The sequence below is a fragment of the Medicago sativa genome, chromosome 2, assembly GCF_051527215.1.
Source record: "Medicago sativa cultivar Bolivia chromosome 2, Bolivia_mono, whole genome shotgun sequence".
NCBI classification, from domain to species: Eukaryota; Viridiplantae; Streptophyta; class Magnoliopsida; order Fabales; family Fabaceae; genus Medicago; species Medicago sativa.
In genome coordinates, this window is record NC_140750.1 from 64,307,774 (window position 1) to 64,334,070 (window position 26,297).

General features: G+C 33.2%; 3 protein-coding genes across 4 annotated transcripts; 2 read left to right on the top strand and 1 right to left on the bottom strand.

Annotated features, from left to right (window-relative positions):
* Positions 1–504: 504 nt before the first annotated feature.
* Positions 505–4,509, bottom strand: LOC146949657 (putative E3 ubiquitin-protein ligase ZFP1). 2 transcript variants are annotated; one of them, XM_085745596.1, is made up of 7 exons: positions 4,418–4,509; positions 4,098–4,184; positions 2,517–3,327; positions 1,773–2,167; positions 1,589–1,672; positions 1,029–1,196; positions 505–903 (listed from the first exon to the last, which is right to left on the bottom strand). In XM_085745596.1, exons 3-7 carry the CDS (start codon positions 3,295–3,297, stop codon positions 757–759), a joined length of 1,575 nt encoding a protein of 524 aa, XP_085601722.1. In that variant the 5' UTR covers positions 3,298–3,327; positions 4,098–4,184; positions 4,418–4,509; the 3' UTR covers positions 505–756. The 2 variants fall into 2 exon arrangements, with proteins under 2 accessions (XP_085601722.1, XP_085601723.1); XM_085745597.1 differs by lacking the exon at positions 4,098–4,184.
* Positions 4,510–15,970: 11,461 nt separating this feature from the next.
* On the top strand, positions 15,971–20,537 carry LOC146949658 (Polynucleotidyl transferase, ribonuclease H-like superfamily protein). The gene is made up of 9 exons (XM_085745599.1): positions 15,971–16,128; positions 16,211–16,286; positions 16,411–16,492; positions 17,045–17,126; positions 18,644–18,752; positions 19,148–19,236; positions 19,334–19,398; positions 19,497–19,575; positions 20,108–20,537. Exons 1-9 carry the CDS (start codon positions 16,075–16,077, stop codon positions 20,228–20,230), a joined length of 759 nt encoding a protein of 252 aa, XP_085601725.1. The 5' UTR covers positions 15,971–16,074; the 3' UTR covers positions 20,231–20,537.
* Positions 20,538–21,122: 585 nt separating this feature from the next.
* On the top strand, positions 21,123–25,998 carry LOC146949659 (GroES-like zinc-binding alcohol dehydrogenase family protein). The gene is made up of 7 exons (XM_085745598.1): positions 21,123–21,562; positions 21,889–22,116; positions 24,305–24,378; positions 24,497–24,656; positions 25,066–25,185; positions 25,306–25,414; positions 25,493–25,998. Exons 1-7 carry the CDS (start codon positions 21,299–21,301, stop codon positions 25,672–25,674), a joined length of 1,137 nt encoding a protein of 378 aa, XP_085601724.1. The 5' UTR covers positions 21,123–21,298; the 3' UTR covers positions 25,675–25,998.
* Positions 25,999–26,297: the final 299 nt, after the last annotated feature.

A 26,297-nucleotide genomic window follows, 5' to 3' on the forward strand; every position in this document is an offset into this window, starting at 1 on the left:
AGAGAAGGTTGTCCAAAAGTTGTCAAAAAATGGTTGTCAAAATATCATTTCTCTAATGAAAAATGATCAACATGTATTTCTTTCATGTATTTTTCATGCATACAAGTTTTATTATAAGAAAATCTATAACACAACTTAGCCAAGTCGCATCTTAAATTTTGAAAATTACATGTTAACTCGTACCCTATCACATCCATACTACGTATCTGGACTCCATCTAAACCTATTATAAACTCCCAAACAACTAATCAGAAAAAATTGAAAGGCTTTGGTTAAAAAAATAGTTCAAGTAAAAATGTATTTGCTTAATTTTTAAAAGTGAGGGATCAAAAAAATGAAGGAGCAAAATCACAATTCAAACTAGATGAACCAAAATAATCCATGAATCCAACATGAAAAAATCATGTACTAAATGGTTTGAAGCATTCAATACCACATGAAGTGAATATTTTCCATGTAAAACACATGGAACATTATGAGAGCTTCAACCAAAACAAATCAAAATAATAAATGAAAGAACGTACCGATATAATTACCCGAAGTAAATACATCCAACAGAACAAAGCCTGTACAAGTTTGATAGATACAAAGTTCTGGTGCCCAGATTAAATGAGTTGGGCAGGTGAGAACTGTCTATATTATGTGCAAGTACATATACATACATTACATAACAAAATATGAATTCTGTCCAAAAATAAATTATCCAAGAAGGATGGATATATAGGCAAGAAGAAAAGGAATTCTTTGACTCCTTTCCTATGCATCTTCACTTCCAGGAGCCAATGCTTCTGATTTGCATATCGGACAGACGTTCTTGACAAGCAACCATTTTGTTAAGCATTCGGCGTGATATTCATGCTCACACCGAAGAATCCCAATCTTCTCTTTGTTCTTAAATTCCTCCTGTGGAATTATATACAGGTACACAATTACATCAGAGAAAGAACTGCCCCAAAAAGTTGGAATGAGAAACATCAAGTGCAAAATTATAGAATGGAAGTATGAAACCTGTTGTTAAAAGATCGTACCTGACATATTATGCAAGAATCAGTTTCCTGATCGTCAGAAGCTGCCTCCTCAAGATTAATACCAGTGTCTTTCGTTGAATAAACTTTAGACTTCAGTTGAGTTTCAATCGTCTCCTCCGATAAACCAGTGTTTACACTGCCTATCCTCTCGCCCAATGCAAGAAGATCCTGGAGTCAAATTTCAAGTGTAAGGCTTATTTGGATAAACAGGTTAATTAAGCGCTTATCATAGAAGTGTTTATGTATAAGCTATTTCTATATCAAAAGATAAAATAAAATCAGACTATTTTTATACAAGTTATAAGTTGTTTGCATAAGCTATCCTGGATAGATTGTTGAAATAAGCTGAAAACAACATATGGACATGTCATTAGTTGTTACCTTAAGCTTTCCTAAATAATCTGACAAGTGCCTATGCTGATAGATAAGTTCAAACAAACCAATCCAAACAAGTTCCAAGTATTTTATAAGTTTTCTATAACCTCTAAAATTACGTTATACTAGACTTCACACATGTCTGCCTTGAAAGCAAATTACAATTTAAATACCCATGCACTTACCTCATAAGACATATCCTCTATGTCCAAGCGCATATCTCGGTGATGGTCAATCAGATTTCCCACTTCATCAATTAAAGCAACATCCTATACAAATGAAGTTTTATTGATAACAAAATCAATGTATTTGTAACATGTGCATAAAAGCATTTGGAGGAAACATGTGAAGAGACATAGGAAATATTACATCAACTTGGAAGAAGCCCACAGGAGGTAGACTTCGATGTCCGAGAGGTGTTTCTGGCATGAGCCTATGAGGTCGGAAAATCCGGAAGCCTGTTGATGGTGCAGGGACAATATGCCTAGGACCTGCCTCAAAACCAGTCTGTGGAGGGATCACAGAACCGCGTGGAGGATTTGGTGGAACTCTAAATGAAGCTGCAGTTACCGGAGGGTGAAAGCTGATATTGTGGCCTCTTATTCCTTGCATAGGAAGTGTTGGATGATGAAAATTAGGGTGCTGTTGGTTGACAGGAGGAGGCGGAGGAGGAAACCTCAGGACATTTCGGTTACCAGCTGTGTCATGATACCTCTGCAAACCCATATTTGCACTCTCTAATGAACTTCCATTAATATTTGGTGCTGAAGAATAATACACAGATAGTCAGAATAACTAAACTCATCACCAACGTAACAAATTCAAAGAAATGTGAGTGCATTGTCTAGCATTAATTTACACCATGGAAGGCACGTCACACAAACAAAAAAAACATTCACACATTTATCGACAAAGACAACAAGGTGTTTCATAAATGTATTGCTTGGTTGAGACTACCACATCCAAGAAGCTGTAGTTTCCACTTTACATTAGGATGCCTGAAAAGAGCTTCTTACATGTTGTCACAAATTACACACTAACAGAACATCAAAGTAATGAAAACAAATCACTAAAAGCAGAAACTTAAAACAAGAAAAAAAAATCCATCTTTACCTTGAATATAAGGCATTGGAACAGACGGATTCCAGGCTGTAGTATGGCCATCATTGCTATTGCTATTCACTTGCTGGTCCAACCACGGAGGAGCCGCTGGTGGATAGTGCTGTCCCAAATAATTTCCGTGAATCAAATGATTATGGTCATGCACCATAATAGACTCACCTGACCTACTCCACGCACCACCATGTGGTCCTACTCCAACAAGCGAAGGGACGCGGAATGGCAATGGCGCAGTATCCATCATAGCAACCCCATCAGCGTGTCTTGCATTTGGTGGAGCAATAGAAGAACTAGTTGAAGCAGCATTAAAATGTTGGTGGTTTCCTCTAATCCCTTCAGCAACTTTCCTTTTGTACGGACCTCTAGCGTCATCCATGAAACCATTGCTTCTTCCGAAATTATCCAAGGAAACTCCGGAAATTGCAAATGTGCTTGAACCGGGCAACTGATCGGAGGCTCTATGAGGCAAAGGGAAAACACCGGTACTTGAAGAAGGATTCATGCCAGAATAATATATGTTGCCTGCAGTTGCAACGCCCATCTCAAGATTATGTTGAGGTGGAATGCCGTTGAATTGTGTAATCCCATACACCCTAGCATTGTCATAAGCATCTGGTAAATAGTGAGAATCAACATTAGATGTGTTCCCTGAAGCAGTCACCACTGAGCGGATATTAGGATGTCCGACGCTGGGACCTCTCAAAACAACACACGGTTCGGAATGAAAATAGCCTTGCCGTTGTTGATCCCTATCCGAATCTGTCATCTGATCCATAATTTAGATATTTGTTGTTGCAAGTTAATCCTGATATTCAATGAACACCAAAAAAGCATAAAATCAGCCAAACACAAAAGGAAAGAAAAAAAACTACAATCCAAAAAGTCATAATAACAGGAAATCAATATACATCCAGCAAAAGACAAAGCATATAATCACAATCTAACTTTTCATATCACCATCAATCATTAACAGCTAACCAGTTCCATTTGAATCATTATGATACATAACAGAAATAATTTATGATACTTTAAATAAACATGCAACATGCAGCTTCACAGAGAGACAGCAATATTGAATCAACATGCAGCATTCCAATTACAAACATAGAACACCAACAAAAAAATTCCTTTGAAGTCAAAACTAGTCACCCTTATAAAATCCCTCCAAGCATTAACAAAATGACACCTTATAAATCATCAAATCATGTGAAGTTCAAAGTAATGAATTTCATAGCCCATGATCAACAAATACATTGAACCAAAAGGTTCGTCTCAAGTGATTAATGAGCTTCATTAACATTGGTCTATCGAGATACCGAAGTTCGGTACCTGGCTAAAACAATCTCTCATCATGTTTTCCTTATCTCCTGATCAAACTCCGGATTATAACCAGAAGGTTAAAACCAAAAAATTCAACAATCACATAAACAAAAAATAACCTTTTTTTATTCTTCTTTAACCATTGTTTTTCAGGTTTATAATCCAGCAAGAAAGTACATACATAACACATATATCAACCACCCAAAAACCATCACCGACCAAACACCAATAAAAGAACACATAACAAAACCGTACCTTGTTATCATCAAAAACAAGAGCTTGCAACTTGTGAGTATCAGAGATCAAAATAACATACGAGGAACACAATCCCAAAAACCAACTCTGTTAAAAAAAATCACAAAAATTAAAAAAATTAAATTTTTTAAATTAATTAAAAATACAAACTTTGTTACTGGGGTTGAAAGAAAAATGTCAGAAATCATAATCAAACGAATGTGGTCGTAACCCATGAATGCAAGTTGTTAAATTTCATGAAAAAACACAAATGGGGGTAATTTAACCCTAGAAAATTGAAGATGAAAAATTGAAAATTTGTTATGGGAAAATTGAATTACCGGAGAGAGAAAGCGAGGGGAGAGAGAATTGATGAAGGATCGGAGAAGAAGAGGAGAAAAGAAAAGAGAGAGAAAGGAGAAAGAGTATGTATGAGGGGAAGAAGAGAAAGAATGAATGAAAAATATGATTATATGAATGAAAAAGAGAGGATCATGTCTTTCATTGGAGAAAATATTTTCATCAGTTATGCAATTTTTTAATTTTAAGTAACAAAAAATTATTTTCCTAATTTTTAAAATTTTACTTTTTTATTTTTTTCTATTTATAAATATTTTGTTTTGCCTCGTAGACGAAGCGATAAACATCAACTAAAACTTTATTTAAAAAAAAATATATCGTCTAAAACTTACACACTTAACGGAAAAGTTTTGGATGCATTATTTCATTTTATCAATATTGACGTTATAAGTTGATTGAGAACTTCCTTCAAAAAAAGTTGATTCCGAACTTATAAACTACATTTTTCTTAATTATAAGTAAGGCAGAAACCAATAAGCATTATCAAAGCGCACATATATAACTATGATATCTTAATTAAAGTGTCTAACTTAATAATTTTGACATTATCAATTTAGCTAGGCTTTACGGACGATCTTATCATCATTTTCAAATATTACTTATATATTACTATGGTTTTGCAAATTTGAAGGTAATAATTCTTTTTGACTTAACTTTTTTTTTCCTCCAAAAAATAAGGTAATAAATTATTTTTGAAAAGTTTTTAGGTAGTTGTTGAATTTAACTAATTTGTTAAATTTATTATAATACCAAAAGTTATTAGTTAAGGAAAGAAGTAGAAAATCCAATTTTGAAGTTTAGAATATAAATAAATAAAAAACGAAGAACCTTTTTGGGTTTCTCATGCAGTGAATTTAATCCCTTCAAGAAAGGAAAAAAATTGTAGTTGGTTTCATGAATCAATAGACAAAAATTATTTGATATGGAAGGCAGGTCAAAGAGGCTTCACAAAGAATAATGTTGACATTGTTTCATCATTATATGATACTTTTTATTTTATTTCTTACAAATAAAAGAACCATTTCTTAGAAAATAATTGTGTATGTCCACAAGTCTTATCTTAATTGATAAAAATATCGAAATTATTAGATTAGATGTCATGATCAAGATTTGAACTATGACCATTTCATTTGTGTGTATGAGTTTCAATGGTTATTGGTCATTCATCTATTTTAAAAATGCAATCGCATATATTTGTTAATTTTCCAATTATAATTAAGGTATTTTGAAAATTTGATGAGAATAAAAAAAGAATGTATTTTTTTCAAACAAGGGAAGATTAGTAAATTGATGACAACGAAACCAACAATTAGATAATGGTATAATGGGCAAGGAAGCTGGATATTCGTTTTTCACGTTTTAATGAATGAAAAGTTAATGAAATATTTGATATTAAATGGACCAATTTTTTGCTTTTATGAAGCCAAATGTTTATTTATTACATATAATCCAATGTTGTATAGATCATTAAGCTGTTAAATAACAAAAATTTTGTGGTTTTATGAAGCCAAAGGTTTTATGACATCCAATAGGCAATTAAGGTGTGTGACAATTTATCAACTAATTCTTGAAATTTGACTTTTTCTTGTAGGTTTTGAATTTTGATATGATAGGTTCAATTTTGTTAAACTACTAGCATAGTGAGTAGTATAAAAAAATGCTACCTGACATCTCATGCGACATGTATGATTAAAAAAGGATCATAAGGTAACAAAAAAAAAAGGTCATAAGGTAAAGTATTCTAATTTTATAATCACATGAATTGATACTTGTTTTGCTTGATGTGTTTTGAAATTATTTTAAAAAACAATTTAAAGGTTGTGAGAAACTGGCTTATTAGTTATTCGGATGAGATTAGGTATCTAATCATGCGGTGTGTGGCATGGCGGTGATTAACACACACCCACTTCCTATAGTTTCGGTTTTAAAAAGCAAAAAGTTAACAAGAATACAAATAATAAAATTGGTCTTCTTCTGTTTTTTGTTTTTTTGCATAGTTTGTTTTTGTCTTCCCTATAAAAAAAATTGTTTTTGTTTTTTTAAGATATGTTTGATAATCAGAATATAATAGTGATAAATATAACAAGAGAGTCATATAAGGATGTGATATAGTATAATAAAATAAGCTTTTCCACTAGATAACAACATTTTTGTTAATTTTTAGATTCCCTAAAAAACGCTTTCGTAATGGTCAGTCAAAAATCAAATTTAGGTTCTAACAAATGTTTAATATTTGATTGAGCCTGATAATTATTTGCGTTTAAATCAAATGGTTGTACTACGTTTGAATAAATTATTATTTTTTTACTTGTAAAAAAATAATTTTTTTTAGAGGAGATAACAATTTAAATGTAAAATAGTTTTTTTTTTCACCTTACAAAATGTTATTTCTAAAATTATAAAAATAAAATAGTTGAGTTCAACAGAAAACAAAATGGACCACATAAGAGGGAGGTGTACTCAATGGATAGAGTAGAGGACATCACCACATCAAAAATAAATTAAAAACAAAGGGAAGGTGAAAAGTATAGCATAATAAGTGCCAAGGTATATTCTTTGTTTATCTCTTTTTCCCTTTTTCTCCATCAAATAGCACATAGAAAGATGACACAACAATATTGAAGTAGGGTCCATCTCCTCTCAGCCGCAATTAAATGATTAACATGGGACTTCTTCACTTTTTTCTCAAGGGTTATGTTACAAGCCACTTTTTGGTGGTGTCTTTTATCAAGTCACACCTTAAGGTATGATTTTCACTTTTTAGTTATAACTTTGCTAAAAGACACCTTCATAAAAGTAAGTTGGTGTCTTTTCACAAATGCTCATAGAGTAACTTGATATAAGACACCTTCACAAAAGGTGTCTTCTGTCATAACCATTTTCTCAAATCCTCATTCCTCAATCCTCAGGCCTTAGCTACTCTCACATCATCATCCCATGTGCACCATTCTCTCTACCAGAAGCCATTTGATGTGTCTACTCATATGCACACTTCCACACAGAAAAATTAAACACTTATGTCATGAAACACTAATGTCACCTATCTCCCTGTAACGGGGTTACACTTTGGTGAATTTTTGTTGAATGATTTTGGTGACTTTGTTTCTAAATTCTATCTCTCTTAATCAATAATTTTTTTCTGTTAAAATAATTTATTTTAATCTTTTATTCATCACTCTTTTTCATCTAAAACGCATTAAAATCATCAAATTTTAAAGTCACCCAAGTATTTTTCCCGTAATAGATATATGTATATGATCAAATTAATTTTATTTTTATTGGAAAATGTTAACCAGTGCCCCCGGGGCACTAGTTAAGGAAACAAATATAGTAGTTTTTGTATTGGAAGTTGTGTAATCAATTTCTCAAAAGTAAAAAAATTGTTACTTTTAATTCAAATTTTCCTTTTTTTGGATTCCTTAACCAATGCCCCGGGGATACCGGTTAACAGAACCCTTATTTATTTTACACGTGTCTTCAATTAAATCATGTTAAATATATTTGTAAAGATATTTTATGAAGTAATTTAAAAAATGGCATTGTAGGATAATTTGATTGAATGTATGTGTAAAAACATTTGTTGGTTTGTACATTTCATTATAATAATTAAATCCACATGTATATGTATTGCGTAGGTAGTTTGGGTGACAAACTGAGAGATGTTGAGGGAGTTTGAAAGAAAATATCCTCGTATGTGAGAACTAACATAATTGCTAATATTGTTAACATTTGTCTATAAGACCATCTCCAATGGCTTGTTGAATGGCAAGTTTCATCTATTGAAACCATTGGAGAAGCATTATTGAAGATGAGGTGGAGGAGAGAGCTGATGAAAGTATTCAATAGGTTGAAAACGGTCCCGCAGAGCCACGCGTTGCATTCTCATTGTTTGAAAAATGGCGCGTGCATTACACGCGCCGACAGGGCGCGTAAAACGTCAGAGGACGCGGAGAGAGAAAACTTTGTGGGGATAGGAGGGACACGTGTTGCAACGCAATTGGCAGTTTCGAATTTTATTTTCTTAATACTTTGGGCTCAATTATTTCGTTGCAAATAATTTTTTTATTTTTTTACTAAAATTCGTAATTTTTTTTTCTCTACAAATAGAGACTTGAATCATTTGATTTGGACACAGAAAAAAAACCAAGTTTTTTACTCTCTTAATCTTATTATTAGCTTTTCTTTTTAAGTTTTAGTTTTACTTAGTGAAATGGATCCCAATAATAATCAACTCAACACCCAAAGTTCTTTTGATTACCCATTTAGCTACAAAAATCCCAACAATTATCAACACTTAAATCAATTTCCTAACCAAAAATTAAATAAGAATAAGAATAAGAAATAAAAAGTGGTGGGGTAGGGTGTTGAATGAAAACCATTGGAGAGGTAAAAATTGAATGGATGTTGAATTAAGAGAGAGAAAATGATGTGGAGTGTTGGAAATTGAAAAAGTGGATGTTGAAGGGTGTTGAATGGAAATGACCATTGTACATGGTCTAAGAAAATCCATAGGTATATGTATGTGTCATAATGGGGAAGAATTGAATGATTTGAAAACTTAGTTTAGCTGGATATTAATCACAGCTTTTCTAGTTTGATGTGGCATAAGATGCAACGAATTTACTACATTTTATTATCTGGCAGAAACACCTTAATTTTGTATTGATCTTATCTTATCTTATTTTTATAATGTGAATTTTTTGTGTAGACATGTAATGCTAATATTCTCGTGTTCTGAATATGTGATATGAAAAATGTAAATGTTCATATGTTGTGATTAATCAATTTCATATATTGACATGAAAATATATTGAATGTTATTGTTTGTCTTCTTTTTTTTTTTGTCAGGGTTTGAACTCTGGACTTTGCATATTTTATGCATTGTCCTTACCAACTGAATTAAGCTCACGGGGACAAATGTTATTGTTTGTCTAATATTCAAAGAAATAAACCGAGCATAAGGAATTTTGTAAAAAAAAAAAAAACTGAGCATAAAGAATAAAAAGAAAAACGAAAAACTTTGAACAAATAACTATTTTAGTCTCTAAATGTGTATGATTTTATCAGTGTTATTTTAAATGTAACGAAATTGTAAACGCATCTCTAATGTTTATTTTGTTAGTAATTTTATATACTAAATCGACCAACGAAAAACACATTTGAGAGTGTTGATGGAGCAAGAATTTAGTCGAGGTCCGGCTAAGTGTCCTCAATTGCGATTCTCTTTGCTTCAAGTGATTGACAATGGGGAAGGAGTTGTGTCCTTTTGTTGCGGGTTCTCTAACTTCTATAGTAGATAGTTAGGTATGGTTGTTTTGGGTTGTTTGAGCAACGCTAAGAAATGCATAAAAAATGAAGATAAAGGCAGAAAGATAAGGGATAAAAATGTGAAATGGGTTTATTTGATTGATTGGATGTGTTAATTATAGTGTATGAATCGAGTATTTATCGTGAAAATATTGCTTATTAGTCAAATGATGTGGCCTATAGTGATAGACCTTTGTTCAACTAGTTTTGCAGGTAATGCGCGAGTTTCCCTCGTTGAGGGGATCAAAGCGCCCCATGTTATATTGTCAATCTTCTTATTCGCAACATGATTTGTTGACGTTGTACTTGATGTGCAGCTCCACAACAATCGTGTCTCTTCCATCGCCCATAAATGCGGCTAGTGGTGCTGCAGACATGGAACATGGGTTTCTCGCGTCATGGTTTAATCCCACTATATTTTAACTCATTCTGAGGCTTCTATGACCCAAATACTGAGTTAGTATCTTTGAGAAAGAATCATTTCCACTCGCTCGGCTACTTTAGGCATCGCCTAACCTTCCATCGCCTAAACTCTAATTGTTTATATGTTGTGATCGACTAATAGTATAATTATTTTTAACCGTAAACAAATACCATTTGCGTTGTATTATCTTTTGGACCTCTGGTGGTGGGATGATGTGACCCAAATACCAAAGTTGTGTGTGAATAACGTCATCATTGTGTCGTAAAGTATAAAATGAATCATCTTTTGTAAACATGCATGGATCGGCCGCTACCATCATTCACTTGTTTTCAAAATTGCCGATTTATATTTCCAATGAAATATTTGACTCTCCTCATCTTCCTCATATAAATATGAGCCTAACCCTTGCTTATAGGCCAGCTGATGACCCAATTGGGCGTACTTGGTAACTTTACTGTTGACGCAAAATCCCTATAATATTTCAAAGATAAACAAACCTTAATGATTAAAGGATTAATGGACTTTGATTAGTTTTTTGGTATTTAATATGTGTTCTCAAGTGATTAACTAAGACAGGAACAAAGTATAAATCAAACCAATAATCAAGTAATCAAAGAACATTAAAGCTTATGAACCCAGTCAGAGTTCGGAAGATTAGTCAAAGTTCATAAGGTTCAAAGATAGTTTAGAAGAATGTTCATATGGTTTATCAAAAACAAGTCAAGAAATATATGAACATTATAAAGAACATTCAAGACTCACTTGACATAAATAAGAGTACATAAAAGGACTATAATTTTGAATCAAACCAAGGAATAAAGACATTTATTTGGATAAAGGTAGAAAACATACTCATTGTTCATCAAAGACTTGTGAACAAATGAAGTACAAACTTTAAGAATATTCTTCTAAAAATATCATCCTAGATGTTGAGTCTAGGTATGCTTCATTTATCACATACTCCATTTAGTCCATTTAGGGTCTTGGATGAATGACATGTGACAAAAAAGATTCAATGGTTCAGATTTAAAAATAACAAAACATTTATTTTTAATAAAATAATAATTAAAAGTCATACACACTTCCCTTTCTCTTCTTCTCTTGTATCAAGTATTCACATCCATGGTTGTCCATTTCATCTTCCTCAGTCGTATCCCCTCATCGGCGACCATCGCCACCATGCCTCCCATCGCCATTGTCAATCAAACACATCATCTCTCCTCTTCCACTCACCGTCCCCTCTCCTCTCCTCACGACCAATTTGAAATATAGAATAGAAAAAGATTCACAAACCACGGTTTGAAACGACGATGATTGACAGGTTTGAAATGACGACGAGACAATAGTTAGCAGAAGAGGGGAGAGGAGCGATGGAAAGAAGAGGAGAGAGGTGTGATATGTTAATGAGAGATGAATGAATGACGGCGCACTCAACGGTTGTTGGTGGTGATGAGGGGGGAAGGTTTATGAGTTTCAATTTTTTTATTAAAAAAAAATACATGTTTTGTTTATTTTTAAATTTGAACCCTTGAATCCTTTTTTGTCACATGTCATTCATCAAACACCCTAAATGGAGCATGTGGTAAATGGAGCATACCTGAACTCATAGACGTTATACATGTTGCACTTCATTTATGTTTCACTATTAGGATTTGATTACATCAAATAAAAGTCTTACAAATCATTCTTAGTGAAACAAAGGAACATTCTGAACATCAGAAGGTTCATTCAGCTACATGTGTTTCTATGACAAAAAGTACATCAAATTACAAAAGCAAAAAACATATCAATTCAGATTCAATAAAAATTTGACACATAATGGAGTAGGTATTGTACAGTACCAGCAAAATTCCTTAAAACACGGGTATGAAGTGACATGTCCACTTTTCCTCTCTCCTGCACAAGTTCCAAGACAAATCAGCAAGGTTGGACCCTGGAACTCACTGAAGTTCATCCCAAGAACCAAGTTCTTAAGATGAACCCATAAATTCATCTGAAGTTAGTACATATGAACCCAAGAACATTATAAAGTTCATACTGATGAATCAAGAAATATTCTGAAGTTCATTATGATGAAACCAAGAACATTATGAAGTTCATAATGTTGTTCCAGAATTTAAAGCAAAAGTTGCTAAGCACCAAAACATGTGAAAAAAGGCTATTGGTAACGTCCTACCAACTACACGAGGTCAAGAGGCTCTATAAAAGGAGCAGAACTCTCAATATTGAAGATACACAACTAACAAGGATATTTAAACAACTTATTAAAAGTGTTTAAAGCTTCAAGCTACTAATTACATGAATCAACTCACAAGATTCATAAAATCTTAAGAGCATGTAATAGTCTTCTATTATATTCTCAAATATAATCTTCTTCCTCTTCTTGTCCTCATTATTTTAAACTTCCAAATCATTGTAAAGAAATTCCCAGCTAGCTTTAAGTGTGTAAATTGTTAGTTTAGTGAAAGGAAAAAGTAAAGTTTTGTGTGGCTTGGCAAGAAAAGTTGTAAGCCTTCTGAGGCTTAGATATTGTAATTGTTCCAAGGGAACATAATTATAAGGTGCAGGAATTGAGAATGTTGTCTCAACCATCACAATGGAAAATCTCACCTAAGGTGGGGACTAGAGTAGCCTATGTCTGGTAACCCAGTATAATTTATGTGTGTTCTATTCTTCTATCCCTATACTATTTACTTACAATATTCACTTCACACACAAAATTATTTAGCTTTGATATTCTGTTTTATAATAACACTTCAGAACGTTCCGAAGTTTGTTTTAACTTTGCTCTTCCAAGTTTCAACTTGAGATTTTTTTTTTTTTAAAAGGGTCACAATTCAACCCCCCTTTCTTTTGACTATTATATCTACTTCATCTACTTCTTCTGGTCTAACACGAGCCTTGCTCCTCATTCTTACTTTAAGATTGATATCAAGTACAACAAACCTCCCATTGTTGAAATTTATTTGCACCAGGCCTTGTGTTATTGACAACCTTTTGTTGTGAAGCAAGGACCAAGTTTCACGTTGCCATTCTTGTCGGTGTAAAATTGCTCTTCTCATTAGTCTTTCTCGTATATTAACCTTCTCATATAACGATTTTTTTGCTTCGTCCTTTTAGGTTTAGAAGGAAAGTCCTCTCGTGCAGCATATAGAGCATTTCTAAAAGGATGAACAAATTCAAATATGGGAAGACCTTGTTGAGATACATTTTGTCAAGGAGATACCAACCTATAAGTTTCCATCCCAACCGACCACATGTGGAAGAATGATATCATCGAGAGATGCTCCTCTTTGTAGGGTTTTAGAAAGAAAAAAAATACATAAACAATATTTTTTTCTTCCTTTTGATGTAAAATTCGGCTAGATATCCAACCTATAAGAAAATGAATCGCATCTTCAACAAACCACATTTTTTCCTATTGTAAATTGAGTTTTCCAATAACTCTTAATATTTTTAGGGAAGAATGGTATAAATTCAGATAATGAAGATCAAAAGAAGCGCAACAAACAACCTCCAATTTGAAAATATAGGCAGATATTTTCTTAGAGCTCTACTGTGAAGGTGGTTCTTTTTCTCCTTTAGCCGATCTATTATGGAATCTTTTATTTTCCTTGTTTTATGAACCATTCATTATGAATCACAAGTTGGAGAATGTTTGTTTACTCATTCTTTGGAGGAATTCCTAACTCAAACTTAAAAACAACTCACCTCTCTATCTCAAACACCGTCTCCCCCAGTTCGTGTCTCTGATGGATAAATAAAAAAAGTATCTTGTTGATGTGGGTTCTTTTTCATCAAATAATTTTTCTTTTGAGGAGGACATCACTAAATTGAACGCAATGTTGCAAAACGATTTGCCTTCGGAGGCCAATGAGATAGCTGTATTTAGAGTGTATATCCAAATTACAGTGTTGTGAAAAAAAATTATTAAAATAAATATCATAAAGACACGACAAAGTCTTAGTTTTGATGCAAAATATAACATATAATATACTAAAAATTAATAATTAGGAGTGAAAATATAACATCAAATATCTAGCCATCTTTCGTTACGTCATATGTGTATTTAGTTCAGTCTTCCGACGAACCAGTGTCCTTCCCTTCGGCTGACCTTAACACATATTTTTTTTTCCTTTTCAGGGTTTTAGGTATTAAAATATATGTCACTGGATCAACTAACATATCATTATCATATTCTTCAGTGTCTATGATTGAAACTAGGCGTGGACCTCTTCTTCGGCTAGCACGCTTCTATTCTCTTACTTGAATAAATTGTTCTATACGTACTCTTTGGAAAACCAATTTGTTCAGATCCTCAAGATTAATTTTGGGATGGGTGACATAATAAAACTTTTACACATTATTATTTTTGTTTAAATATACTTTTTTAGTGAAGATGAAAGACAATAAATATTGAATTTACCTAGCGAAAGGATGATGAAATTAGAATAACTCTTTAAACTTACTATCGAGTCAATACATCCATCCTCACATATAGAATATACAAAGTGAATAAAAACTTTTGGTGTGTTTTTTCTTTTCCAATTTTACTCCTTATATAAATTGTTTTACTTACAATTCAATAATAAAATTGTACAAATATCTTTACTTTTTAAAAAAATACTAAGTTTTGGTATAACATTTTATTTTACAATTTTACTTTTCGCTTAATTTTTTTTACCATAAGATCCTTCATGAGCAATCAAATATGTTATTTTTTTTTAAAACTTTACAACTTTAACTATTTCTTGAGTTAAATAAATATTTGGTTCTTATAATTTTTTTAAATTTCATCAACTTTTGCCCTTCAAATATTTTTCATCATTACTCTTGCTCTCGGGTTTTAAGTCAATTCACGTGTATTATTTGATTTTTTGATTTTTTTTAACAGTCATATTTAGTATATTATACAATTCTCTTTTGCGTCCTCGTGAGTTTAGCTCAACTGGTTGGGACAATGCATAATGCAAGGTTCGGGGTTCAAACCCCGGCCACTATCAAAAGAAAAATACAATTCTCTTTTGCAAAAATTTAGATTTTTTTAACAAATGAAATTAAATACTAATTTTTATATTTTTGCGCTAAAAATTCATTTTTTTTTATAAAGATTCTTATAATATTCTAAACATTCGCGGACAACTCATTAAAAAGTATGAAGGGTACACATGAGTTGAATTAAAAGAAGGAATAAAAGGTGGCAACGGGAAATATTTGGAGGACCAAAGTTGATGAAAGTTTTTATTGGGTTTAAAAGAGGAATTTGAAAGAAAAAAAATAGGAACAAAAAACTTATTTATCCCATTATTTTTTATTTATAAAAGTATAAAAAGAACTTATTTAAGACAAAAAATGATAAAATTGTGAACAAATTCACAACATTCAAGCTTGTAAAAAAAAAGTTTGTAACAAAACAACATATGCCAACAATGTGACAAAATAAATGCGTCTAGAATAGAATATCCACGACTTTGGATATGTAAGGTTTTTTTTGAGAGGATTGGATATGTAAGATTGAAGACATCAAAATCATTTCTTAAATTTGTAATAGACACCAAACAAAAAATTTATGTCAATCTCAATTGATAAAACATCAAAATAAGAAAAACACCACTTTAAAACGACCAAACAAGACAAGAACATCACACTAATTACAAACAACTTTTTTTATTTTGGTCAAACCGTAAAAAACAATTTATCAAATTTATTTGAATAGAAGACAATATTAGTGTCCTAATAATAATGAATAAAAAATTAAATGAAATAAAAAAACAAAAACTCCGGTTAAAACGACGTCATTTAGCACTAACATATTTTCTCTCATGTCTTTGTCTTCAAACTTGAAACTTTGAACAGTGGAAGCTTAGAACCCTGATTTTGAAGCTTGCACGTTGTGGCGGCGAATCCATGAAGAAATCCAATCAAACCCAAATGAACCCTAATTGGGTTCAACTCAAACAAGTATATCCTCTATTCTTCTTCTTCCTTCTCTTTCATCCTCACACACACATTCTCATATTTATTGCTGTTTAACCTTTTGCAGAAGCTGAATCTTAATGGCCCAAAAGCTTCGAAGACCTTCAATGATTCTGATGATGACGTGCCAAATTCAATATTGGGTAATAAAAATATTCATTTTTTTCTTCTGGGTTTTGCTTGTTTTGTGTATAAGAATCATGCAGCTTCCATTGTACTGTAGTTTGAGTTTTTGTTTTTGGAAAAAATGTATTTTTTTTTTGACAGGGAAACGTAAAGGGAGGATTGATGATGATGATTCTGATGATTGTGAGATTAACCCTCTTGCTCCCGTGAATGATGATGCAAGGTGAATATAGTGATGTTTATATTTGATGTATACTGAATTATGTGTTGTCTGATGTATTTTTTTCTTGTTTATTTGATGCGGGAAATGGATTGCATTTGCATTTTGAGATTAAGCGTAGCATAGTTGAAAATGTTGCGTTCAATGTGTGGAAGACCAGACAAGATATGACTAGAAATGACATGATGAGAGAAAGTTGGGGTAACACCTATAGTAGAAAAGACGGTGGAAATTCGTCTTAGGTGCGTTGAACATGTAGAGAGAAGACATACATTTTACGTTAAGAAGAGTATATCAGACAGAGGGTAGTGAAATCATTAGAGGAAGAGGAAGACCTAGAGTAGCTATAAGAGAAAGTATTAAAAAATCCCGAGATTAATGAGTTGGTTAGATATTATATGATAGAATATTATGGTGTCTTTCTGAGCTAGTGTTTTTTTTTTTACTCTCTTTGTATTGTATTCTTCTCATTTTATCTAGCCTGGTTGTGTTTTTATTGAGCTTTCTAATCTGTTTTAGAGTTCATTGTACTTTAACATATTAACCATTTGGCAGTGTGACAGATGCAGTGGCCATGGATTGTGAAATGGTTGGGGTTGGTCTAGGAAACAAAAGTGCCCTTGGAAGAGTAACACTGGTAATTATCTGTTCCCCTTCATCTTGTTATTGTCTATGCACATTTAGAAATTTGTTTTCCTAAAAGAATGTATGATTGGTAAAGTTATCAACTAATTGTTTATAGGTTTTTTACCTCCTGTTCATAATCTGTTTTGTTTACTACTGGTTATTGCCCTCTGTCTATATTATTGCTTAACAATTGTAATTAACTTCTCCGGATCCAATATAATGCTGATAATTTTGAACATCAAAGTGCCCTTGCTTACAATTATATGTTTGCTTGCTTATACTTACATACTTGAATTACATATCACTTAGCCGTGGGCCATGAGGTGTGGCTCAGATGTTGATTGATCTCCGCTTAGGAGGACTTTACTTTCTGTGCAGGGTTCCTAATACCACTTGAAATACCTTGTAGCCAGGGGTACTCCTCCATTAGCCTCATGTGACACCATGAAAATAATAGACTACACATTAATGGGAAGATATTTCATATTGACTGTCGTCTACCTGATAATTCGTTGAGATTGTTGTCTCATAGTATTATTATTGTCAAATAGAGGCGATAGCGCCATAGCATTTCTGATTTTGATGCATTCGATATGAAAACGTGGTGCTATCTTAGTTTCACTGTTAGGGCAATAGCAGTCGCTATTCCAATTTGTGCCGACTGATGTAGTGGCAATAGCAGCCGCTATTCCAGTTTCTGCTAACCAATGCAAATGCAATAGCGGAAAAAAGAGAATTTTAGGGTTTTTAAATTATAAAACTGAAGAATCTGCATGTGTGTCAAACATGTCCTATTTATTTATTATTTTTTTGAAAACCGAAGAGTTACGAGTCTTACTCACACATTTAATGTAATACGTAAACCTTTCAACTTAAAAAAAAACGTAAACCTTTTAATATGTAAGTGATGCTCTGCCTCCATTCTGTTTTTTATTTGTATCCAGCGTGCCTTTTTTATGTATTATTGTCCGCAACTCAATTAAGCCTTTCAATACGTGGCTTCCACTATTTTCCCTCAACGCTATATGCTATTTAATGTATAGTAGATTTTAAGTGCTAGAGTCAGATGAGCATTATTTGGCCCTATTATGCCCACTATCAACAACTAATATTGTAGATCTCATTGTTGAAAACATTATAATTTATAATAAACATATCCAAGTAATGTAGATCTCATTGTTGAAAACATTATAATTTATAATAGTCAGAAGATTTATTTTTTTGCTACATCAAAAATAAGTTTGAAAGCCATCGATATATAAAAATCTTGTATATATGTGAAGTCAAATTCAATCTGGACTCTAGGAAAAATTCTTACCGAAGAGATTCAAGTGGTCCTGAATCCTGATTCTAAATAGGATAATTCTTTCTTATTTAGCATTTGATTAGTAAAACCAAAATACTAAATAATTTATTATTAATTCCTGAATTTCTTCAACATTAACATAAATAAATCATCATTATTTTCCTTTCATCTCCCATTGCCTTGTTCAGTCATATTTTTGACATTAGTTCAGTTGATGGCAGGTAAACAAGTGGGGCAATGTTATTTATGACGAGTTTGTACGGCCAATGGAGCGGGTTGTTGACTACCGTACTAAAATTAGTGGCATAAGACCTCGAGATCTGAGAAAAGGTTCACATAATATTCCTTTGACTTCATTCTAATATTCCTTTGACTTCATTCTAAATTTTCAAATTATAGTTGAATTGAAAGCATTCAACATAAAATTTCAACAGATATGAGGCAGTTTGACATCTAATGTTCAAGTTGAGAAATATTATTTTGGAGTGAAATATTCTGACTTTCAATTTCCTTGTAGAAAATATGAAGCTTCATAGGTAGAACCGTAGAAGTTAGTGGCCTTCTCATATTTTGTTTTTACTAATGATAATAACTACAAAAGCATCGCATTAAAACAAGTTGTAATAGCTTAATACAACTTATGAGGAACAGTATTTTTCCTAATCACTTGCATGATTGATATTATGATTCGCACACTGATAAGCAATTTTATCTTTCATTTGCAGCGAAGGATTTTTGTACTGCTCAGAAGAAGGTGGCAGAGTTGATCCATGGAAGGATCCTTGTAGGTCATGCCCTGTCCAATGATCTCAAGGTCCATTTTTTAGTTGTTTCTTTCATTTCCGAGATTTACATGTATATTTTTTTGTTATCAGTCTGTAATATATGAACCTATCACTGTACTTTTACAGGCGTTGTTATTAAGTCATCCTAAAAAGGATATACGTGATACCTCCGAGTACCCGCCGTTTCTAAGGTACTGTCAACTTGTCCTTTTACTCTTTTGCTCTGTACTTTTTTATGCCAATTGTTCATGCAATATGTTTTGATAAACACGCTGTTGGCTTTAACCAGGTCAAGTGGTAGAGTAGCATTGCGGCATCTTGCTTCGGAACATCTTGGTGCTAAGATTCAAACAGGAGAGCATTGCCCGGTTAGTCTATCTAGCTTTTTGCGCATCCCTCCTACCCTCTTCTATTATGTGGTCTCTGGACTAGTATAATATAACCATTAGAGCCTGTTTAAATTGACTTATTTGAGTTTATCTACTGGATAAGTGCTTGTGTGACTATTTAAGAGAACTTATCGAAACAACTTATTTATGACATGTCCATAAGCTCTCGATGATATCTTATGAAAACAACATATATTTATAGCTTATATAAAAAGAATATGACTTTATTTTATTTTTTGTTAGAAAAATAGCTTATACATAAGCATTTACATGGCAAGTGTTTATTCTATAAGCATTAAATTACGCTGTTTATCCAAGCAGGGCCCTATTATCGTAGTATGTTGGATAAATGACAATTGTGTTTTGAGGATAATATTTTCACTAGTTTTAAGAAACCGAAGCTGCCATTTTGGATTTTTATTTTCCTTAATCTCCCAGAACCTGCACGTTACTAGTGTGGGGTTTGCAAGACAGCTGAATCCGTAAATCTAACAAATCAAAGTTGTTTCAGATAGATGATGCCCGCGCTGCTATGATGCTTTACCAAAAAAATAGAAGAGAATGGGAGAAAAGCATAAAAGGTAACTTTCGGAAGCAAAAGAAACGGAAGAAGAATAAGGAAGCAAAAGAATGAAGATATGCTTCTAATGCCAACCATGCTGGAATTGTATCATAGCATTGGCTGCCTTGTATTCAAAAACATTGTCAGGGACCCTCCTTCAATGGTTATTGTATTGCTTATTGAAATAGAACTCAAGTTAGAAAGGGAAAAAATAGTTTGAGAGTTACTATAAGATCAGTTTTGTATTTGCAGGGTATCATCTTACCGTTGTTCTGTTCTGTACTTTTTCTCTATAATTTGCAGGAAAACCCTGCCAAAGTAAGCAGATATTGATAATGACGGATCCAATTATAAATAGATCGGATTTAACTCTGAAAAATGTGATTAAGTTAAAGTTATTGATTAGAAAATGAACAGTTGTGTGATTATATGCATGTATATGTATAACAAATTATAAATTTAGTAACACTTATTTTCATGCAATTCCTATTAGTTCCACAAACTGAGTGGGGGGAATATTTTTAAAAGGTAAACGAGTTCATATATCATCAAAAGTTAAGCAACATTTTCATCAAAAGTTTCAAGTCTCTACAACAGTATCAAGACTCTAATTGCGGCTACTCCAATCACATTTATCTACAACTTTTGCTAACATCAAAGATCATTGCACATTTTCATTCAAAGGTTAAAACCATAATAATAACCACTAGTTTTTGGCCACATTAAACTCCAATATAAACTAGTCGTTGAGAAAGATCAATGTAAGTTGTAATGCACGTTAGTAGGATGAGTTTTAGTTTAGATTTTTCTTTTCAAGATGTAGTGAAGATGAATGTTAAGGTTCTCAATGTACGCGCTGAGCATCGGAGTTCATTAGAACCAGGAGAGAACCGACCTCAAGACTCAACGAACACTAATACTTACAAACAACCAATCAAATAGGTTTTTAGTGACAAAAGAGGTTGAACTCATAATCTTGCGAATTTATCAACTGAGACGACTTTTATGTTGATATAGAACATGTAACCGTTTTTTCAACGAAACGAGGCCACCGCAACCCTCTTCACTCTTTTTCTTTCTGCGTACCAAAAGAGAGACACGTTCCCTCTTTTTCTCACACTCTTAACTCACTCACATTGCATGCACACACTCCTCAAATTCAACACACCAACCAAACACCTTCACCTCAAGATGCGAATTCCGATCAATCACCGACTCAGAACCCTCATCACCCATTCTCCCTCCAAATTCCGCCATGTTTCCACCTGTAGAGCCGTTCTTCTTCCCTCTTTCGGTGGACCCCAAAACCTCGAAATTCACCCCAACGTCGAAGTTCCTCCTCTCAAACCCAACGAAGTTCTCGTTCACTCTCGCGCAGTTTCCATCAACCCTCTAGACACCCGGGTCAGTTTCTTCCATTTTTGCTTAATGGGCCATTCCAATTTTTCGTATTTCCAATTAAAGTTTCATTCTTGCATAATGGGTCATTCATTCCTAATTTTTCATTTTTACTATGAAATTTTCATTCTTGCACAATGGGCTATGCTAATTTTTGTTTTTTGCTATGGGTAATTCCCAATTTTTCATTTTTATTACGAAATTTTCATTTTTGCATAATGGGCTATGCTAATTTTTCATTTTTTGCTATGAAAGTTTCATTTTTGCATAATGGGATGTGTTAAAATCTTGATGAAATTTTTTCTAACAATGTGTTTTGTTTTTGTTTGCAGATGCGTGTTGGTTATGGGCGTTCAGTTTTTGAGCGGCTTCTGCCAATTATTTTGGGCCGGGATGTAAGCGGGGAGGTGGCGGCGGTTGGTGCTTCCGTGAAGTCGGTGACTGTGGGACAACAGGTTTTTGGGGCTTTGCATCCAACTGCTGTTAGAGGAACTTATACTGACTATGCAATTCTTTCTGAAGAAGAGGTTACTTCAAAACCAGATTCACTTTCTCATGTGGTATGTGTTCTCAGATTGTTTCTAATTTTATACTTTGTTATTATTAAAAGTGATTTTAGGAAAAGAAATGTTTAAATTGACATGCAATGAGTAATAGTTTTGTTATGTAAGTTGAACTTAGCATTTATAAATTTGTAAGACTTCTAAAGAAATGTTTAAATTATCATGCAATGAGTTATACTTTTTTTAGTCACTATAGACTTGTACGACCTTTCCATAAGTTAAGAAAGAATCAGTTGAGAAGTCACTACAGCTAAGTTTGGATGAGATTCCTAGCTTATAGAAGTTTCTTGAGAAAAATATGTTTATAGTTCTTCCCTTATAGAAAGTTCGTACAAGGGTAGTTGTTTATAGAGAAGTTAAATGATAGACTGAGCTTGTGAAAATTTGAGATGCAAAAGCTACTTTTGGCTTATACCGTAATTTGTTGTTTGAAAAACCTCAAATTACTGTAACTGTGAAGATCAGGTTTCACTCACCTTCGAGCAATAGTGTTGAAAACATATTTGGCCTTGTTCACTTCTTTAACCAAGAAATACCCATCCATATAAGAATTATAAATGCTTCTTAAGAAGTTTATCCGAACTAGGCTTGATTCAAATTGAGTTGAAGTCTATTGAGTTGGATGTTTAGAGTTCTCTTGATTATGTATTGATGCCCTAGAATGTTTTGTATCTTTCTTTAAAGTATGTTAGCTTACTGCATTTGTGTTTACTATGGGCTTTAGTTATGCATAGCCCTGTTGTAACTGAATCTATATTTTAGTTAGCTTGGGTTTCTGTCACATAGCAGTTATAATAGAATTTGTTTACGTTGTGACGAACAGCTCTATACGTACTTGTATTCACACCTGAAGACTAAGCATAATAATAACATTCCTTTTTCTTTCCTTCTGTTACACTTTGTATTATTTTATCGCCTTTAATATGTTATCAAGTATCTTAGGCTTTGTTTGTGACTTTGGAGGGGAGGGCATTGGGGGTGGGAAATACAGGGGGAAATGGAGAAATCTTTCACATTTTTTGAAAATGTATTTTTTTAGAGAATGATAAATTAATGTTTATGATTGATATATTTTTAATTTTAAGAATATTATAACAACATAGATTAAATTTGAAGAAACCTTCCAACAACCCCCCCCCCCCCAAATACAATTTTTGAGTTTCCTAAAACGAGGGGGATTTTGTATTAGAACAAAAATGAACCCACAAAGCCCTCTGCTCCCAATGTCCTCTATTTCTTCCACTTGCTCCATTTTTTACAAAGCTCTCCCCTCCAAACTCGCAAACAAAGCCTTAGGAAGGTCGTAATTTCATGCACTTTCATTGAAAAATATTAGGTCTGTTGAATTTGTTGTTTGGAGTATTATTGATTCTGTTTGGATCCCCAAGAGCATTTCCCTTTTAACCTTCTTTTGTATTAAGTTATGCTGAAGTGAGAGGGTTTTGAAAGTTGAAGTGTGGAGCTTACTTATACCAACATTTAGATGGAAGATTGTCCATTACGATAATGATGAAATATATGCCACTACCATCTACCTACATCATGCCCCATATTCCTTTCATATTTATGCCCTATATTCCTTTCAAGAGATCAGTAGTTAGTGTGAGTAACAACAATGAATTGATCAAAATCTACTCCCTACACTACACTTTGGTCATGTCACGAAAGTGAAGCGCTGGTATTAGAGGAACCACGTCTCTTTCTCTCATTTCTATTTTTCTTACCTATTGTATATATTACCTTCATGTGCAGTTACCTTGGGGGTTTGGTAGACTGAAGTCTGAGAGAATGAAATTCTCATTTGTCAAAGAAAAAGAACCAATGATTGATAAACAAGTCGGGATATGTTGGATTACAGAGCTGTAATGTTGTAGTTTTGTGCACTGAGAAAGAGCTGGTTGTTATGTTTCCTGGAGTAGAATGATTTTGATTTATGCGTGTTCTAGAATTTCCTTCAACTGCACATTGTCCAATTTGTGCTTATTTCTTGTTCAATCCTTTAGCTCTTAAAAACAACGATCTTTATCTAGTTATGCCCAATTCATTGGTTTCGCCATCACTCTCAATAATTACTTGTTACAATATTGTTAGTGCTTTCTAATTGAACAAATGACCATCAGTTTTCCCCCTTTATTTACTTTGGGACATTGAAGACATGTTTTTTCTTGATTTTTTTATCTTGTAGGAAGCAAGTGCCATTCCTTTTGCTGCACTGACAGCTTGGCGTGCTCTAAATGGTACTGCTAGAATAACTGAGGGGTATGTTTATAATGCTGAGATTTGATTTCCATCCGTAAAAATATTTTTTTTCTCTTACATGTCACCATTTTACATGAGTTTTCATTTTCACTCGTAACTTTTAGCTCTTGTCAAACAGGCAAAGGATATTAGTAGTGGGTGGCGGAGGGGCTGTAGGATTTTCTGCTATTCAGCTTGCTGTGGCTGCTGGCTGCCCTGTTACAACTACCTGTGGAAGTCAAAGCGTTGAACGAATGTTAGCAGCCGGTGCTGAGCAAGCTGTTGATTATCTTTCTGAGGTTGTTCTGAATTTTCTTTTATATTATATTTCCAAACATTTGTTTAGGTATTACTATAATCACAGACAATGTTATTATATTTTGTTTTTTGAAATAAAATGAACAATTTCTTTTTGTGACACGTTAGGCTGCTTGCCAACTGAATGTCTGATTCACGAAACCAAAACACCATAGTTGACTCCATTGGTATTTCAATTCAATAGCATGCAGTAAAGGAAAACGCTTGAACTAACTAAACCACGCTAGTAACTAGTTTAACTGATTCTAAAACCAATCTAACCAATTATAAACTGAATGTTACGATATATAATCATAATGCTAAGATAGTTCGATCTTTAAGCTTATGTTTTCTTCATGGAAGTGCATCTTGCATTAGACTTCTATGACTTACTTCATTTTTGATTTGCAGAATTATGAATTGGCTATAAAGGGAAAGTTTGATGCTGTTTTGGACACAATTGGTGTGCCAGATACAGAACGGATGGGCATTAGTTTGCTGAGAAGAGGTGGACATTATATGACACTTCAGGTAGAACATTTAGGTTTACTACTTTTTTCGTTTTCACCATGCTTGTTAGGTCGTTTTCTTAGAATTTTTTTTTGTAAGCGACATCTGTACTTTAATCTATCTTTTTCTCTTATCTTGAAGGGTGAAGCAGCGTCTTTGGCTGATAGGCTTGGTCTGACTCTTGGTCTTCCCGCAGCTACAGCTTTTCTATTGAGAAAACAGATTCAATACCGACTCTCTAACGGAATAGGTAAAATTTCTCGGTCTGTTGTGCTTTCTTTCTCTTTAGATATGTGAAGCCTAATCCTCAAAAATCCTTGTGATGCAGAATACTCATGGGTATTCATGAGGTCTGACATAGAAGGCTTAATTGAGATTCGAAAGCTATGTGAAGCAGGGAAGATGAAGATACCTGTTGATAAAACATTTCCCATAACACAAGTAAAAGAAGCTCATGAGGCAAAAGACAAGAGAATCATTCAAGGTAAAGTGGTGCTCGAATTTGATTGAAGGCCTCAAGCTCATAATAGGGAATTGCTTAGTCTAGATTTTTCAGCCTATTTTGGGTCTCCTCTTCAATGGATTGTTCCACAATTAATTGAGAAATAGACGGTGTTTTTTTTTCTTCTGGGTTTTTACTGTATGATAGAAAGTGAAACTTTTTTTTTGTAAATTTAGATTCATAATATCCAATAAAAAAAACTTGTAAATTTGTTGAGAATTTTGTGTGATGCTTGAGCTGTATACATCTGTTCTGTTTGTAGTCATGTCCACTTGTGAAAGGTGTGGGAATGACTTTATGCCTCAATAAATCCAATGTGTCAGTTGCACTTATTTTCTGTAGCCTAATCTTGTTCTCTTTACTTGTAACGTTGAAAGTGAATACGGTTCAATTATTAGCAGAAAGTTTGGAGATTGTATTACCCTATATATAGTGCTAGAGAGTAGAGAGTGAGAGGCTAGCATTATTTGTCATTCAAATTCAAATAACCATATCATATCTCATGAACATTCTCAGCAAACATTTGTCTGTTTGCTTTTATATAATTTGAACGGTTAGGAACAAGTTATTTCCATCTTTTTGTGATCATGCACAATTCACACACAATCGACAAATTGGGATTTGGCTCCGC